This window comes from Stigmatopora nigra, chromosome 22 (assembly GCF_051989575.1).
Source record: "Stigmatopora nigra isolate UIUO_SnigA chromosome 22, RoL_Snig_1.1, whole genome shotgun sequence".
NCBI lineage: Eukaryota > Metazoa > Chordata > Actinopteri > Syngnathiformes > Syngnathidae > Stigmatopora > Stigmatopora nigra.
The window spans coordinates 3115389-3133501 of NC_135529.1; the positions used below are offsets into that span (position 1 = coordinate 3115389).

The 18113-nt window shown below is 38.2% G+C and overlaps 2 protein-coding genes across 2 annotated transcripts in view; one reads left to right on the top strand and one right to left on the bottom strand.

Moving 5' to 3' along the window:
- Positions 1-11051, bottom strand: part of LOC144215807 (importin-11-like) — a 39440-nt gene extending 28389 nt beyond the window's left edge. The window contains exons 1-10 of the mRNA XM_077744963.1: positions 10930-11051; positions 8202-8351; positions 7738-7838; positions 6774-6846; positions 5550-5753; positions 3615-3747; positions 2415-2473; positions 1015-1063; positions 304-374; positions 17-209 (exon numbers count right to left, since the gene is read on the bottom strand). Of these exons, the coding sequence (XP_077601089.1) occupies positions 17-209; positions 304-374; positions 1015-1063; positions 2415-2473; positions 3615-3747; positions 5550-5753; positions 6774-6846; positions 7738-7838; positions 8202-8339 (1021 nt within the window). The 5' untranslated portion in view covers positions 8340-8351; positions 10930-11051. The remainder of the gene's footprint in view (positions 1-16; positions 210-303; positions 375-1014; positions 1064-2414; positions 2474-3614; positions 3748-5549; positions 5754-6773; positions 6847-7737; positions 7839-8201; positions 8352-10929) is intronic.
- A 1005-nt stretch (positions 11052-12056) lies between these two features.
- LOC144180884 (17-beta-hydroxysteroid dehydrogenase type 3-like) lies at positions 12057-16375 on the top strand. Its single transcript, XM_077709036.1, has 11 exons — positions 12057-12341; positions 13355-13401; positions 13533-13608; positions 13694-13801; positions 13911-13978; positions 14128-14172; positions 14256-14290; positions 14700-14781; positions 14856-14921; positions 15083-15232; positions 15333-16375. The coding sequence occupies exons 1-11, from the start codon at positions 12188-12190 to the stop codon at positions 15459-15461; spliced, it is 960 nt and encodes a 319-aa protein (XP_077565162.1). The 5' UTR covers positions 12057-12187; the 3' UTR covers positions 15462-16375.
- Positions 16376-18113: the final 1738 nt, after the last annotated feature.

Here is an 18113-nt window from a genome sequence, read left to right on the forward strand (position 1 = left end):
CAAATTCATACTTCACCTTCAATGTTCTTGGCAGGTTTATAGGCTTGATTTTTAACAATAATCTTGGTGAGGTTCATGCACTGGACGATGAAGCGCTCAAAAGTGATGCCTTCCCCAACAGGTGTGAAAATGTAGCTAACAGAAAATTCCAGTGCGCGCTGGATTAGAGGTATGAATGCACAGGGATGGTACTCCAAGAAATCCAGTAACTAAGTCAAAGGAAAGAAGAATGCATTGTTTAGTCGATAAAAATTTGACATCAAGCACCAAATTTATCTACTTCATCAATAAAACAACACTCACAACTTTAGTGTAGAGTATTATTGTCTTCTCCAGCTTTTCCCTGCATGTACTGCCTGGACCAATTTGTCGACCTAAAATACACAATAAACAAATGACAATGTTTGTAACAGTTGGAGTCTTAATTATCCACACAAAAATTGTGATGTTGTTGTTAGTACACTTTTACCAGGCAGTGCAATGCTTGATTGTTTGTTCCAAAAGCAACAACAATTTGAGGAACTAAAATAAAAAACTTCCATAATATGTGACATTGCTCTGATGGAGACACTGAATTAATTAGTGACGGCCACACAGACATGGTGTTAATGTAATAGATGCAAAACAAAACTTATGTCAAATAAATAAGAAGAATTTGCACCTGTCTTATCGGCTGTGATTCGATCAGAAAATCTCTATAATAAACTGATAACTATATCTTTGGGTCATTAAATGTTGGGCCTCATCTATCATCATCTACTCAATCCTGAGAAAAAAGTACATTAAAGTATTCCCATTCCTGCCTATTGACAATCACAGTGAATTTTTAGACGCTAATTGAACAGTAGACCTTTCAATGGCAAAGAATTAGTAAAGATGTGATGACAGCCTCATAAAAGATCAGGCCAGTTCTTTAGTCAGAACCTCCAGCAAAAAACATTAAAGGGCAAAAATCTTGGAATATGTCATGCATTCAACAACTGATCATAAAGATAAAAAACACAAACAACTTACAGCATTCCAGGAACTGTTTTAGCCTTTCAAACACTGCATTCAAAAAACCCTAAAAGCAAAAAAGAGAAGAAAAAAGGTTTAATTGCTCCCATTCCCACAGTAAGGATATGACAACTTTTAGAGAATGGAAGTGAGCTCCTTTCATAGTCTATGAATAAGGAACATTTCCATCTTTACAATATGATAGGACCCTAGATTCTAAATTGTTAAGAAAATTGAGTACAACGTGGGTATAAACCCCATTATCTGAAATGACTCAGTTTAAATGCAGAACAGTGTTTTGAGCAACAGGGAAGGTAGTAGAGTATTTACATTTTGTAATGCAATGACTCCTCACAAATCATCCCACTTTTGTATACAAACACATTTCACTATTTTGACTCCACTGCAAATCAGGTTTACCGTTGACTATATCAAAGGTCTGAACCAATTGGGTCGAGTGCAGCAATGTGAAATTTGAAGGCTACATGTTTAGTTGTGCTTTTAAAAAATAAATAAAAAGACTACTCTGCCTGGAAAAGAGAAGGGAATCTAAGAATTCTAAGGGAATGTGTGAGAGGAGAATGGCAATACGAGTTAAACCAGAAATTATTCTGAACTACTCATGAAACAACTTAATGCAATCTGAACATGAAATATTAACTCTAAAGCCTTTATGTTTGCTCATTGATCTGGAATAACCAGCTTGAGGCAAATGACATTTTAATGTTAGTGTTACAACCTTGTGCCTGCTAGCTAGAACATGACTCATTTGTGCTATAACAGACCAAAAAAGTCTTTCTTACATATACACACACACACACACACACACAATCACAATCACAATCACACACACACACATACATATAATATAAATTATCATACAATATTTATTTTAAATAGTTAAATTAATCACTTTAACCTGGGAGTAATATAAAAAAAATAACTTTATAGGAGGTGGTTCATCTCCAGCGAGCCTTGACTGCCAAAAGAGATAAGGAACAGAGAGCGCCTAACGGAATACAAAATGAAATATCTACATGCATTTCACGGAGTCAGTTTTTGTTTACAGTGACTGTTATAGAGGGGCTACAAAAAATGTTTTTTAATTGAATAAAAAAGGAGGAAATAAATCAACTTGGCTTTTTGAACATAAAGAGGGCTCCAGGCATTTGAAAACCCAATAGACACCCATATTTTGAACACCTAATTCACAGGTAGGCATATATCAATTCTTTATGAACCTGCAATTGCCCAGCAACTAAATCTGAGTGTGCGCTGCCAACTCCTCATTCTTTGCAAGGATAGGCACTAGTATTCCCATGGCCATGTGAAGATAAGCGGATTGGAAAATGAATACATGAAGTCCTTTCTGAAGAAAAGATACGCAATTTAAACAAAATGTTACGACGCTCACTCACCATCACTTCAACATTTTGCTGTGGCTCCTGGAATCCATGAACAGTCAGCTTGCGTAGTACTGAGGGGGGAAACAGATTTGGTAACATTCTTCATCTTCATTATTGATACAGTGAAAGGCAAGATTCCCTAGTTGAAGGTTTTTGAATGTCTTCTTTTTTCTTTCTTACACTAAAGCCAAATCTGGACAGGCTCAAAGAGCTGCGTGGTCAGTGACGGGCAGTGGTTTATAACTTAAAATGTTTTATTCAACTTTAAAGATTCCACAGTTTAATCAACGTGATTAGTTTTCACAAAGGACGTGGGCCTACTTACAAGATTCCAAATCTTACAGGGAACAAGTGCTGCCGCAAATATTGGCAAGATGCCACTGTGTGCCCCACACGCAAAATGTTTCATAAATCCCAATTTTATTTGTTTCAACTGCAAAATAAGAATTTGAACTTTTCCAGATTTGGATATATTATGTTTCCTGTATTATTTGATAAAATAAGTGAACATCTTGTGTCTTTGTCTACTTCATTCCCAAGCTATAATGGCCTACTCCTTAATATATACACCCTTCGTTTCTCAATTGAGATGCACCACTTTAACCTACTCTTTCAGAGATTGAGTTTTAGGAAAACAAAATTGACAGCTTGTTCTTAAAATTTGGATCTGATGTTTGTCTGAAAATTTGGGGCTCTAAATGAAATGACAATGTAGTTCTTCGGATGCATACTGTTTGCAGAAAGTGAGATAAATGCTTGTTGACGCTGGACTCAAGTTATACAAATGAAAAGAATAAAAAAGGAAACCCCCATTGGCGCAAGCATATTACTTTTTTGGGGAAAATAAATAATAGCATTCCCCACAGAAGAACTACGTAATGATAAATCGACTGTTGATGGAAATATCCTGCTGCTATATCTGGTACAAGGATTATTCTTTTGATATTGAGTAGTGCATATACACGTTTCAAAACTGTTTTAAGAAAAAAATATATAAAATTTACCAATGAATCTTACAATAAAAGTTTGTATGGTGTAAGCCGAGGGACGAATTTTGATATATCACTTTAGCCATAATTTCCAACTTCCAGAAGTATGGATGGGGAACAGTTTTGGACAATCTTATCAAAAAATATGATAAGATAGTATGGCAATGTTTTAGAGAAAAGATAAGTGTGGTTTACAAATGTACAGGTGTGTCATGTCAGCTACCTTTTAGAGAAAGCAGTGTTCTCTCTAACGATGCCATTGCTCTCGTTTCGTCCTGGGCACAGATCTGCTGGAGGAAACAGTCCGTGTGGTGGCTCCACAGGGAACACGCAAAGCTGTAAATGCCCGATGCCAGCTGCCAACATGCACAAACAAAACAGTCCATCACCAAGTGATCAAATCATGCTAGATCAGCAGAAACTTTCAACAACACGCCGGTAAGCACAAGGAATGAATCCATTTTCAAATAATGATCACATGGAAAAATCCCAACAGCTACTCATAAAGATACAAAAAGAGACATAATATAAAAGAAAGAAACAAGTAGAAAGTGAATAGGGAACCTAAGAGTCACAGGAAAAATCAGACTTTCAATGAACTAATTATTTCTCTCATTCCCATTACAATATTCGGGGCCCCAAACCAATTACAATTTTTCTGGTAAGCTACATACTCCAGTCAAACTAAATAATACGATCAAAGGCAAACAAAAGCACCACTGTTCCTTTTACCAGTGCAGTACGTCGCACAGTTCACTACCTCAGACAACCAGCCCGGGCACAATAATGAGCTTTGGGTTTTGATTTTCCTACTAATAAAATGATACACATACTCAATATGGCGTTGAACTCGAGCAATGTAGTATAATACGCACACACACACATACAGAAAGACCAGGGAGATACAAAGAGGTTTATATACAAAGCTGCACGTTAATTTCAGGAAAATAGTGCAACGCATGTTTATTTTGATTTTCTTCTTCTTTTAGTTTTGTTTTTTTCCTAACTAGGTTAACCTCTCTTTACGAGGGGGTATAAAGAAACATTGATCTTTTTTGATGTATCAATTGACTAAGCAAACTATCAACACGGTCAAAATGTAAAACATCGATCAATGCCATATTTTGGGTATCCTGTTTTGTTAAAAATAATCTTTTTCATTGTGTGATTGACACCTTAAATTTTACTTGTGCGGCAGTAACTCTCACTCTCTAGCCAAACAGTCATCAAGTATCAGTTTGAATTAACTGTAAATAGGTTGGTTAATCAGAGTCTGGAAATTTTGGAGGATCTGCTCATAATGAGACAATTGTTATTTGTGATTAATATCAATTCAATTGCGAAAGTAGCATCAGTACTAGAACTTGTGTGAAATGGCACATTGCTTTACAATAGTGTTCCACTTAACATCTAAGTCGTCAGTCAGTAATGAAAACGAGTACTGAAGTCCTAATTACAGAATACATTTGGTTAAAAGCAGTTCTAAACCTTAGCGTTAAATGTTAAACGACATTCAGTTTAGCAAAATATTTTAAGATAAAAATGAGTGGAAAATCTGAAGTTAAAATGGAGGTAAAGACATTTACAAGGTGATCACGGTGCAAGATAAAAATGCGAGGAAATATTTATCAAGAATTGAAGGAGACCTTAGAGGAAAAACTAGCATCCACCAAAAAAAACACAGCCTGAGGCAAGTTCGTGTCTAAAGTTTACGTAAAAATGACAAACGTCTAACAAGATGAGAAGATCGGGAGACGTAGAAGCTTCCAAAGCTGAGGGGATACAGTGGTGTTCTCATTAGTCTGTTTGATCATTTATTTTCCCTAAAGCCATTTGGTAGTAGTTTTATGTTCTTAAAACACTGAATGCATTAAATTTAGATAAACATGAACATAAAAACAGAGACACGATTCACCAAGATAAAAACAGACACAATCAATCATGCGTTGAACAAACACACTTGTGACCAAAGTTCATGCAGCTTCTATACATCTTTCATCTAAACGCAGCTGAACAACATCATCCATCGGGGACACATGGTACTACACATTCAAACCACTCCATTGGCAAGCATGAGGTCATGGTAAAAAAAATGAATAAGTCAAGGAAATTCTTGAAAGAGAGAATCTATACCTAAAAAGAAAAGAAATTGGCTTACGTCTTGAAACAGCCGTCTGTCCTGAGCCAAACGTTTTGATGAAAGCGTTTTGGTAACGTGATAGAAGGTGAGCAGCGCTCTGTGTTGCTGCAAGCCATCCTGACCCTTGACGGACTCCAGCAGTACAGGGATGAGTTCCGGCCATTGCCGGGGACAGTCGAGCCGGGCAACCTTAGATATCAGCACCGCGATCTGGGTTGCTATCTGATGGCGAAGCAGACGGGGGGAAAAAATTAGGCATTGATGGCAAATGAGGAAGTATTTTAGAGTGAATATTGGGAAATTGCCCATTGGAGTTTCAATGAGTCAGTTTTTCATTATTTCATGTCATTAGCAGCAGCAGCATATAAACAATATATATACTTAAAGTCTGAATATTATATATATATATATATATATATATATATATATATATATATATATATATATATATATATATATATATATATATATATATATATATATATATATATATATATGATTCACCTTGCATATTTACACAATGAGGTGTGAGCCTTTATTTTCAAATAGCGTGAGGTGGTGGCACTTTAGCTACACAGAGTGCAAATTACTTCATTCTCAGCCTTTCATCTTGCCAGCTGTGTCCAGTAAAGAGCCACAATAGCTCTGAAAGAGCATTTGTGTATTCTGTCAAAAAGAGTCCCTCAACTGTTGCAATCAGAATTGCTGTATTGTTATCATTTTTATAAGCTCTTGTCAACATGATTTCCTCCAACACCCCATTATTGCTTTGCGCCAAGACTTCATAAAAAGCACTGTGACAACATACGAGTGGTATACATTTAATCTTGACATACCGACGAGTGGTACCTTACAATATGGTGTCTAGTGCAAGTTGCTAAGACAGTAGTTCATCTGTTGATACATCCCCAAGGAGTAAAGGAAAACATATATATAATATTAATACACAAATATTTCATTATTCAGTTTTATGCATAACAATTTTTTATGTATAACAAAATGAAATCTGTGTATCCCCATGCCAGTTAGTTCAAAGAGGGAGTACTGTCAATTCTTCTTTTCCACAACAAAACTATTTCACCGCTTAAAAGGCATTGAGGTCTCCCATTATGCATAGCTATGCAGCAAAAAAAAAAGTTGCATGAAGGTCTTGGGTTTTATAGATTCTCTCAGTGAATTATTCTTGTGGAGCCCAACAGTAGCGCAAGTAGGATTTCAGCAGGGTGGAGTGAAATCACTAACCTGATTAATTGGCTCATTGAAGTTTGTGATGAGCCCAGCACGTAAAGTGGTCTTCTCCTCCTCTGATAAAGCACTGGCAATAGAAGCAGAGAGGAAACATGTTCAGACAAAGAATTAGTATTGGAGAGAGCTACAGACAACACCATGTTCCCAAGACATCTTCACCATATGATCAGAGAATACCCATTGTTGAAATTAGCTTTTTTTTTTTTTAAAGAGGAACTATGAGCTGAACAAGTGCATGTTAAATTTTGTGACCTCTGACTAGTTCATGAAGAAAAAGAACTTTCCCAACACACTCAAATACACTGATAAAAAAGGATAATATGTCCTGCACAGTGTACTGAGACACTGCGTTCTGTGTAGCATCCCGAGGCATCGCTCCACTCCTCAATTTCTACTGTAACAAATAGCCCAAAGGTACAATCAAATCACATCGAGCCAAACAACTTACAAGGCTCTCTGAAAAATGAAAGTCCATTCAATAAAATACTGACAGGGCCAGAACAAAACGCTTGGTCAGATAAAGAGGAGGACATTTTCTTGAGAAAGAAACGAGTGAGAAACAAAGTGGTCACAAACCAAGATTGGTGAGGCAGCATTGAAGACCTCAAATTTACCAATGTCATTTAAATTCCTGGATTAATGTTCCATTCAAATCCAACAAAGTTGACATTATAAGTTAGCCTGCGGCAAATGGGACTTGGTGAAAGCACAAAAGCTACAAACATTAGGATGCATTAAGACACAAAAGTGTAGGATGTATAAATAAAATGAGAGGGCAAGAAGAGAGAAGCTGTAGCTATAAAGACAGTAATAAAGAAACAATACACATAAGAGAGTTGTTACAGGAAAATGGAACCAAAACAAACATGGGGGCAATGGCTATAAAACAAGTAAAACAAATACTGTTGCAAAGAGACAACAGCAAGGGAGACATTAAATGCTGAAAAATTCTACTTACTGGGGGGCCACCCTTCTCCAATATCTGTCAATGCCGTTTTTGAAGTAAAGCACTGCCAGCCACCTGACGTTCACATCCAACATGTGGTTATTGAAGATGTTCTAAAACGAAAGAAAGACATACATGTGGTGAGCTTATATTAGCAGAATAAAATAAGGAAATCAGAACCAGCCATCATCCAAAAATGATTAAATGTCAGAAATGAAAAACACATCTGCCATTAAGGCCATGACTTGGGTAAGGTTAAGACTCCTGGGGCAAGCTATGGCTGAGTACACCACACACTCACCAAGGACCCAGAATAACTCGTCAGTAATTAAATACGCATGTCCAATTTTGTCATCTATGCAGCCATTTTCAACTCAACTCAGCCAGATCCCCGTAAAAATTTTAAAAGAACCATCCAGAACTACATCATTGAATTAAATATTGACTCAAAAATAATAATTTCACATCTTGCCTACCAAAAGGACCGAGTAGAAGCCGGGCTGTGTCTCCCATTGTTTGAGCTGTTCCTCAGCAGGCTTCAGCACAGCTGTGTCCTGACTGGTTGCTTGAGTTAAGGTCTTCAGCACCACTGAACTGGCACCGTCTATATCCATAGCTGGATATACCTGAATAGAAGACAGATTTAGATGTTTCAAAAATATCAGCAAAAATGTTTAAAGGGACAAAAAACGCCTATTATTAATCTTTTGCTGTAGGTAAATCTACATTGTCATAGATTTGTTCGATGTGGTGTATTTATGGCTCTCAGTCTACTCTCTGACAGCCGTGTAGTGCGAAATATAGTAATTTCATAAAAGTATTACTTGAAAAAACAACAAACAACAAATTGAGAAGCAGTGCCAGTATGCTACAGTATTCGTTTCGGGAGTACGACTTAGTACCTTTAGGTTCGTAATCGTGACATCACATTTCTTCTAAAATTGCATCAAAGGTTATAAAAAATAATGTTAAAAACACTATTTATAAAAATACTATTCAAAAACCACGTGGAGTTTATAAAGGTTTGGCAAAATTGCAGCCAAAAACAAACAAAATAATACACCATCATATCTTAGGGGAGAAATTGTTTTGAAATTACATTCACTTAGTTAACATGTATCGCAGAACAAATTGAGTTGGCAACATTTTTGCCCCCAATCTAAAGCAACGACATCTCATTAGGACGAAACAAGTGGATTTTCTCAATTACTAAGTTCAATTATGCTCAAGAACCTCGGCTCCCCAAGCATCTTCACTCATCTTAAAAGGCAATAAGAGCGACACCTCCAGGTTTATTGCAATAATGGGAATTTAGGTCCTACTGGGAAAAATTACTTTTTGAAGCATGTGAAAATGTGTGAAGGTGATAAATACTGGAGTGGCTGATGTTTTATTTCCCTGCTTTATTTGTTGAGGAGTCTGATACCAGGACGAGTGGACAGTGGACAAGCAGTTATTTCCAAACATTTAATATTATTGAATGTTAACAGGTTGCAAGATCTTAGACTGCTACAAGCACCTTTTTTTAGCAAAAAAAGAAAAAGGAGACTGAGAAAGTCACTTTCAAGGACCATTAAGGAAAGCTTGGATAAGTTTGGGAGAACAACATCAACCCTGAGGAAATATAGGAACATTTAATCGAAACAATTCTAGGTGAAAAGGACACAACAGATTTTAATAATACATGGTACCAATGCTCAAGTCCAATTGTTGAAACTGTTTTTTGCAAGTATATATTGAGCAACACTGCCACCAACAGACCAGTATTAGACAATGAGAGAGACGTCCTGTTTTTTTTTAATCTCATTTAGTGTTCATGGACGTTTGCATCTAATTTTGCCACATAAATAAGTGCATTAAATTGTAAATCCTCTGAATGGGGCTATCAGCTATTAATGGGAGCGCTGCCAATCAACCAATAACCATTAAATATGATATGATGTATGATATCCTCATTAGGGCTGGGGGGGGTGCAGGAGACAATCCCAGCTGTCTGTGGGCCAGAGGCAAGGTACACCCTGAATCTCTGGCCAGCCAATCGCAGGGCACAGGGAGACGGACAACCATGCACACTTACACCCATACCTAGGGGCAATTTAGAGTGTCCAATCAGCCTACCATGCATGTTTTTGGAATGTTGGAGGAAGCCAGAGTACCCGGAGGAAACCCACGTGGGCCCAAGGAGAACATGCAAACTCCACACAAGTGGACTTGACCTGGATTTGAACCCAGGACCCCAGAGCTGTGAGGCTGACGTGCTAAACACTCGCCACACCGGGCCGCCTGCAAACAAGAAGTCTCAAATAAATAACCTACAACACCTTAAACCCCGGTTTTTCCAGTGCATGATTATATTCACATAAATCACAGGTGACATGGTTATTGCTTTGATTTCTCAACCTGCTCAATATGTCGACTACTGAAAATTATTTCAATAATAATACTATTAATAATCCTACTAATAATCATCATCATATTAATAATAATAATAATAATCATAATAACCACCATAATAACAATAATCATAACAATACTCACATAATAATAACAATAGTATCACGTGATTTCCGATAGCCACGTGTTCATCAATTACATGTCAGTCAAGATCCAAGTCAAGAAGAGAAGAACTGATTGACTGATTTCCAATCATCTATCCTTTTCCTTTTCTCTTAATGAATTTTCACGGTGGCTGCAATGTTTCTCATGTCTTACATTTTGTTACAATAGATTAGCAAGTGTGTGTGTCTCATCCCATGAATCCTGCAATTATTGTTTAGGGGATGTAAACATTGCTTGTCACAAGGCACATAAGAGGTGAGGGGACGTGGCTCCCGAGTCACTCGTTACAGCATCTCGAAAAAACGCACGATTTGGCATTTCTGATGAATGCATCCCAAATTAAACCCATAGAAGTGTTTCTTTCATCCTCGATTAACCGGATCACCCATAATGTAACAATTTACAGAGATCGGACTGTTATTTGCAAATATGTGGGATTTCATTTGTTGCAGATCGTTGGGATGACATTGCTCTTTGACTAATCGGACACGATATTCTAAATAACAACGCTAACTTTAAGCCTAGCGACAGAGCTAAATTTATTCAATAGCAGACAGGAGAGTGATGGACGTTTTACCCGCCGATTACAGCTTCCACTGTGATGATCACACACCACACAGCTAAATTGAATGTACCGATACTCACCTTAAAGCGCGATTGCAAAAGAAATAACGGAGAAGTGCAAGCAAGGATGAGTTTAACTCAAGCAAGGGAGATGGGGAATACACGCTTGTCCGAATGGCGCCAGCAACGCAATCCGGCGCGCCTTGATGACGTTGCCCGCGAAGCAATGCTTGAGATGGGCATATCAATGATGCACAAACAGAAGGTTTAGTCTTAAAAAAGTGTTGTTGTTTTTTTGTCTACAGCAGCCATACACTGAATATTGTTAAGGAAATAAAAATGCACGTGTATTTTTTTAGAAATAGACTATTTGGTGCGTGCTCCTGCTGTGTGAAATGATACAGAAAACCCAAAGATGACTAATTATGAGATATTTGCTCTCAAAACTCAAATTTACTTACAGTTTGTATTCATTCTCTCTCTTATTTACTTAGATTTCAAAATGCCTGCATATGGTTTGATCTCAGTACATTTGGCGTCCTCTAGTGATAATGTTGAATAATGATTAAATTGTAGACATCCTGATGCCCCAAAAAGCAAGAATAGTTTCTCAAAAAGCCACCTGATTTATTAGGATACATTGTCACTATATCAAAAGATTGTTGATAATTTTCTACAATAGTTTGCATATTGGCAATATTTTATGATACAATATACCGCACACTACAATATGATATCGCTACAGGCCTGAAGTACCATTGGACAGTGGACAACACCCACTCACACATTTGCCATCAGGGTATATGAAAACAATGTTTAAACTGGGGTTTTCTTGTCTATAAAGAAAAACCTGCTTGTTTACACAGCATCTTCAGGGTGTACCCTGCCTACTGTGCTCCATCACCCCAGCAACCTTATAAGATCCTTTTGATCACTGATGAAATATTTTGAGACTCCTTCAACTGAATGGTCAAAAAGGTTCAAAAGTTATGACAGGGGACGCACACTTTTTATATCAACTAAATGAACAGTAAGCAACCAAAAATTACATCTGTCACACAGCAATGTAAGACACAAGCAGTTTTTCAAGTTGATCTTCTCTGACTGTCTTAAAGCGACACGTCTTAAAGCTATTACAGGCTGAACGACTTGACATCCCTAGAAGTTGTAGGACAGGGAGGGCAGAGTGAGTGTGTTGTTCCTTAAAAGGGAGTGTCAGCTTTCTGTGTGTACTATATTTATTAAGTAGGATCACTCATTGGCATTCTGACCAGAACACATCAGCAGCTGAAGCAGCACTTGTGGGGACAACAAAGTGTCCCTCAGGTGCCGGGAAAGAATGGAGAACTTCATGGAATGTTGTTTCACGACTCTTGGTGCTGTGGTTGTTGTCTACTATGGAGTAAAACTGCTCCTTTTTATTAGGATGCTTCAGCCAAAAAGGTGGTTTCCCCTCCCAAAATCTTTCTTTTTTTCCATGGGAGAGTGGGCAGGTAAGCTTACTATGTGTGATTGGGTATGCTGTGGGTGTGTATGTTGGGAGAGGGGTCTGGGTGATGGGCTGCCTATGCTAATAATAAAGTACAAGGTCATGAAACAAAGTGAGTAGAATGCCACGATATCAGAGAAAAGGCATAAAATAATACAAAAAGGAATGTGGTCATGAACTCATCTTTGAGTGGAACTCAGCCATATCTACATATTTTCATTATGTTTTGTGTCAAACTGATGACTCCAATGATGAATGAATAGCTTTGGATTATTTTCACATCGAGGGTATGCTGTCCCGTAACACTGCATGTCATGATAACCTTGCTGAATTAAAAATTACTCATTACAGGAAAACAAACTAGTCCCACCAGGCGTGGGTCATCATGAACTTGCTTTTTATAATCACTGAAAGCGGATAATTTAAAAAAAAAATCTAATAAATATTTTTCAAACAGGAGAATTCATATAAGGTGCGACTGTCAGTCAGTCCAGAGGCATTTCATACCATTTTCCCTCGTGTCACTTGATGACTCAATCTGTCTACCTGTGAGGTGACTGACATTGATTTAACATGGGCTGGCACATTGGGCACCAGTGGATAAATTCTCAGTGTAGGGCATCCATTAAGGAAACACTTGGCACTTTGAATCCCAGCTGACTGTTTTCTTACTGCTCCTTTTTGTGTTGTGGTCATTTGAAAGATGGTGAAATACTGTTGAGCACCTTGCAGGTCTGCCGTGTTTTTTTTATTAAATTATGACTCCACTGCTTCAACAAAGCTTCATTCCAGTGACAGTCTATATTTCAATCTATATATGCAGTTTCTATTGGTCCACATTCCACTTAGTCCTGAAAGGGATGATCATATGAGGAGTAAACAGTTGTATGTGAGTTGTTCCTGTTTGTTCTCAGCGAGTTCTTTATCAGGGGAACATGTTGAAAGTACACATTGTTACCCAAACATGATGAATCAGTAAACACAAACCTTCACTTTGACAATTTGTTGCTGTTTCAGTGGTCACTGGTGCTTCAGATGGCATTGGAAGACAGTATGCCTTTGCAGTAAGTAATTATACTTGAATTGTGTGTTCGGATAACAAACAACCAGTATTGCAATAAACACTGTATTTGTAATACTGTATTTCATTACATGATACTTTGTGTCCATAATGCCTATTTTGTACCATTATTAGCTCGCTGAACATGGGATGAATGTGGTTATCATGAGCAGAACCAAAATTAATCTGGAAAAGGTGGCCAAGGAAATAAGTAAGAATTACAACCCCCCCCTCCCCCCCTCAATTTTTAAATCTACCATTGTACCTTGTGTAACAATTGCTGTTTTAATATAAAGGCGAAAGTACACATCGGATGGTAAAAGTGGTTGTGGCAGACTTCACAAAGGAAGACATCTTCACGGAGATTGAGGAGGAACTCAAGTACCTGGACATTGGCGTTTTAGGTACTACTTTCACCGTATATTATACGATTTGTGCTCTGACAGGATAAAAATTCTGTATGTTGGAGTGAAATCACAATCATTCAATCAAATGTGGATTGTTGTTTGCCAGTTAATAACGTAGGTATGGTGCCCAATACTGTCCCTCGCAAATTCCTTGAAGAAGACAATCTAGACCAGGTTAGTGGTGGGCCACATATTTACATTTATATGTATTTATATTTTGCTGTTATTCCATGCTTCATGTTTGTCAGGTGGAGGTGTGTCAGGTGTTTTAAGGCCGCATTGTTTCATTGCAAATTTGAGACTCTTAATATCTTGCTTTTCAGACAATCACGAGTCTGGTCAATTGCAACGTGAAAACCATGGTAAAGGTACGATCCTGATTTTACAGTGTAACCTTTAAAGTTGAACTTCCCAAAAGTGATACATTTTTATGTTGTTTTTTTTGCAACAGATGTGCAAAATAATCCTCCCAGGCATGGAAAACAGGTTCCCTTCATTTGATGTAACACAATTTTTATTCCAAAGCAATTACTCCTTTTGTTTTAAGAAGAAAAAGTTGATAACAATAGTTGATAACACGGATAAATGTTGCTGGGTTCTACTCCAATTCTCCCCTGTGATTACAGAATACCAATTATAGACGCTCAATCCTGTAGCTATTTTCAACTTTTTTCAACCAGTTGACTAAAATATTTAAAATGACAAACAGGTTAACATTCTTAGAGGAGATATAAAGTATGGTTTACGTTTGTTACTTTTGTTTGGGCTTTAATATTATTTAGTAAAGCACGGGGACTGTTACATACGCCTGCTGAGCGGAGTGGGGCTGTCAATATTTTGGTCATTAATAGCCTATATAAGACAGTGTTTTTGAGTTTATGTTTGTGGTATTCAGGAGAAAAGGAGTGATAGTAAATATTGCATCCGGAGTTGCCTCTATTCCATTCCCAATGTACTCACTCTACACTGCATCTAAAGTGAGTATGAGCTCTTCATCCCATCGTTGGACTCTCACATCTTCATTCACTCCAACTGTGTATCACCTTTCCAGATCTTTGTGGAGAGGTTTTCTCAAGGTCTACACGCAGAATACAAAGATACAGGTGTTATTATACAGGTGCCTTGAAAAAAAATCCATTATTTTGGGGGAATTTCCAAAAAAATTATGTCATATCTCGCAATAGCTTAATAGGATCTTCTACACAACCATAAATTACACAGAATGCATAATGATGCTACACTTTTACATCAGGTTTTGTATTACCTTTACTTCCTCAGGCAGTGGCACCTTTTGGAGTGTCCACTCGCATGGCGGGCTACCAGCAAACAAATGCATTCATGCTTTCCCCACAAGACTTTGTGAAGAGTTCGCTGCAGTATATCCGAGCTGGGGACAAAACGTACGGCAGCATCTGTCACATGTTCCTGGTAGGGGAGATTACTCTTAGCAAAATGTGGAAAATAAGTAAAGTGCCATAAATATTTTCTGGGTGCACCATACATGAAAATTGTGAATGTTTTCACACAGGGCTGGTTACTACATTCCATCCCACTCAAGATTCTCCACACCGAGGCTATATTTCAAGGCCTGCAGCACTACGTGCAAAGAAAACAAGCAGAAAGGAAGAGTTGCATCTCTGTAATAAGAGACACCTAAAGGGACATGCCTGCAATGACAACATTATAAACAACAACAATACAAGGTCCAAAATTCAAACCTGTTTAGTGAAGGATGTAGGTTAGTTTTAGTTTACCCCACAGGAGGTCGCCACAGTAAGCACTTGTTGACAGTTGAGTTTTTTTTACACAGGATGCCTTTCTTGACACACCCTCTTTATTTATCTGGAATTGTCAACTGTGAAACGTGATTCAATTCATTCTATCAAATCTTTATTACTACTTGAATTGTTCAGTGTCAAAAAACAGATCCGTGAGGCAGTAGTGAAAGGTAACCACTGTATATAGTAAGTATTTAATGGGCCGACCTGGATTTGAACCCTCACTGCGTGGCCGACGGGTTAACCATGTGTTAGAAAGGAACACAAATGAGCACAAAATTGTTAAGAATAGCCATGACAGATTAAGTCTCGAAAAGTTGTTTTTAATCACAAAATGTGTGGGTGGTCAGGACAGGAGTGCATGTACATTTTGAGAGTGTTGGAGGCAAGACAAGAAAGCAGAAAATGTTAGAATGCAAAAGGCGAGGTGAGAGTCTTTGAGGATGCTGCCTGTGCGATACGTCACCCTCACTGAAAGCGCCTTCCTTGCTTGTTGTCTCACTAAACACAACGGTCCAAAAATGGTCCAACAAAAGCACACAGCAGCAGTAGCCCACCCAGGAGACGAGGTCTACGGCCATATTCAACGGTTAAACCAATAGTTAAAAGATTGAAGTCATTGTAATTGCCGCAATAATGTTGGACAATCTAATATTAACCTAATTGGTCCCCTCGTGCTTATGTTACACTGGTGAATATTCCTTAAAAATGATGTTTTCTAATTTTGTTTTCATGTACAGTTGGCATTTATAGCACACTTGGATTTTCTGGAAAATAAAGGCTTTTAAGTGTGTTCTATGATCAAAGTTTTTTTTTTATTCATCTCATTCTCTGAACCGCTTCATCCTCATTAGGGTCGGGGGGGGGGGGGGGAAGGGGGGGGGGGGGGGGGGGAGTAGATTTTAGGGCCTATCCCAGCTGATTCTGGGCCAGAGGCGTGGGACACCCTGAATCGGTGGCCTTTACCAAAAATAGTCTTGTGCCCTACATGGCTTAATAATGTAGATTATGTACTTAATATGACAACACTTTTGTATGTATGTAGCATTATTGTGGTAACGGCAAGTGGAAACCTGAGCCAAACAGATGGATTGGGTGTGTCAGGGGCCCCCACGGGTCAATGAAGGCCAACAGCATTTTTATTTTAACAAATCAAATCAAACAATGTGTCAGTGTCTTGGCTTGTGCAAATAAACCCTGCAAGGCCATGTTCACTTTGTAACACACTCACCGACACTCGTCTTATTTTGGCAGGAAATGTAAACAGACGTCTCACCTTTCCCATGTCACATACACACTAATGGAGGAACTTGGGTGAAAGAAATGAAGCCTCACAGCTGCAATGAATACAATTGAAACACAGTTAACACGAACTAGAGACAATTTCCCATATCACTCAAGAGTTTGGCTTGGTGACTTCACCTAGCAACTTTACTTAGCAAACGAAGGTCTAAAATTTTGTAGTGTAGTCAAAGCACATGCACAATTTTTTGGATCTTTCATAGTTCATATTTAGAGATCCAATCCATTTCAACTGTGAATAGTTTTTGCCACAAATATTAAAAAATATATTATGTTGGGTGAACATCCATGCATCACATAGGCCTTTGCAGTCTCTTTAGTTAAGTGCATGTTCAAATGAACATGCATGTTTTTGGAATGTGAAGAAATCTTGGGAAAGGGGCTAAATTAAAAGTCCACACAGGAGCAGAGATTTGAAACGTGAAGCCCAAATGTTATGTGCATACCCCTTGCACTCTATGCAACCGCAATTATCTGTCAAGAAAATGGATTTTCTGGGCCAACTGACCTTCATGTGCTCCCAACTAATGTCAGTCTGTGTGTGAGCTTTTCCAACGTCCAAATCCCTGCTATCACACTTGAACTGGCTGCCAAACAAAAGATTGGAATTTAAAACAAAACAAACCAAAGAAAGGAATCATGAATGGAAAAAAGGAGGGGCTGTGAGCTGGACGGGTTGTCAAGCATGAAAGCGGCCTTTTCTTTTCCTCTGGCTGTCATGTAAACAGGTGTGACAGTGAACACAGCCCCGGTCGTACCACCCAGCACGCAAAGATATTCCAGGCGGCCGCATCCTGCTGAGGCACGCACATCCGCTCGTTTACTGATAGCTATCAGCTTTTTATCATGACAGGCAAACAAATTAGAAGTTAGCTCCACTACTAATCTGGATGGTGAGGCTTGGCGACGTCAAACAGCTTTGAGAGTGGGAACTAAATACACTTGAATCAAACGACATTGAAGCCATGATAGGCAAGTGTTGCAGACACAGAGTGAAAAAAATCAGACTCCAAAATAACAACAACAAAAAAGAAACAGTGCACGCTTTCTTTTTGACTTGTCAAAATAGGAATGATGTTGCACCTGTGGAGGATGCGGGTGATTCTGCTGAGTAGTGATAAAGGCCGTTCAATGCATTCAATTGAGGCTGCATCTTCACACGCACATAGACCTCAGTTCCTAGTTTTACTGGTAACAAATATGAAGACATAAAATAATTCTAAAAAAAA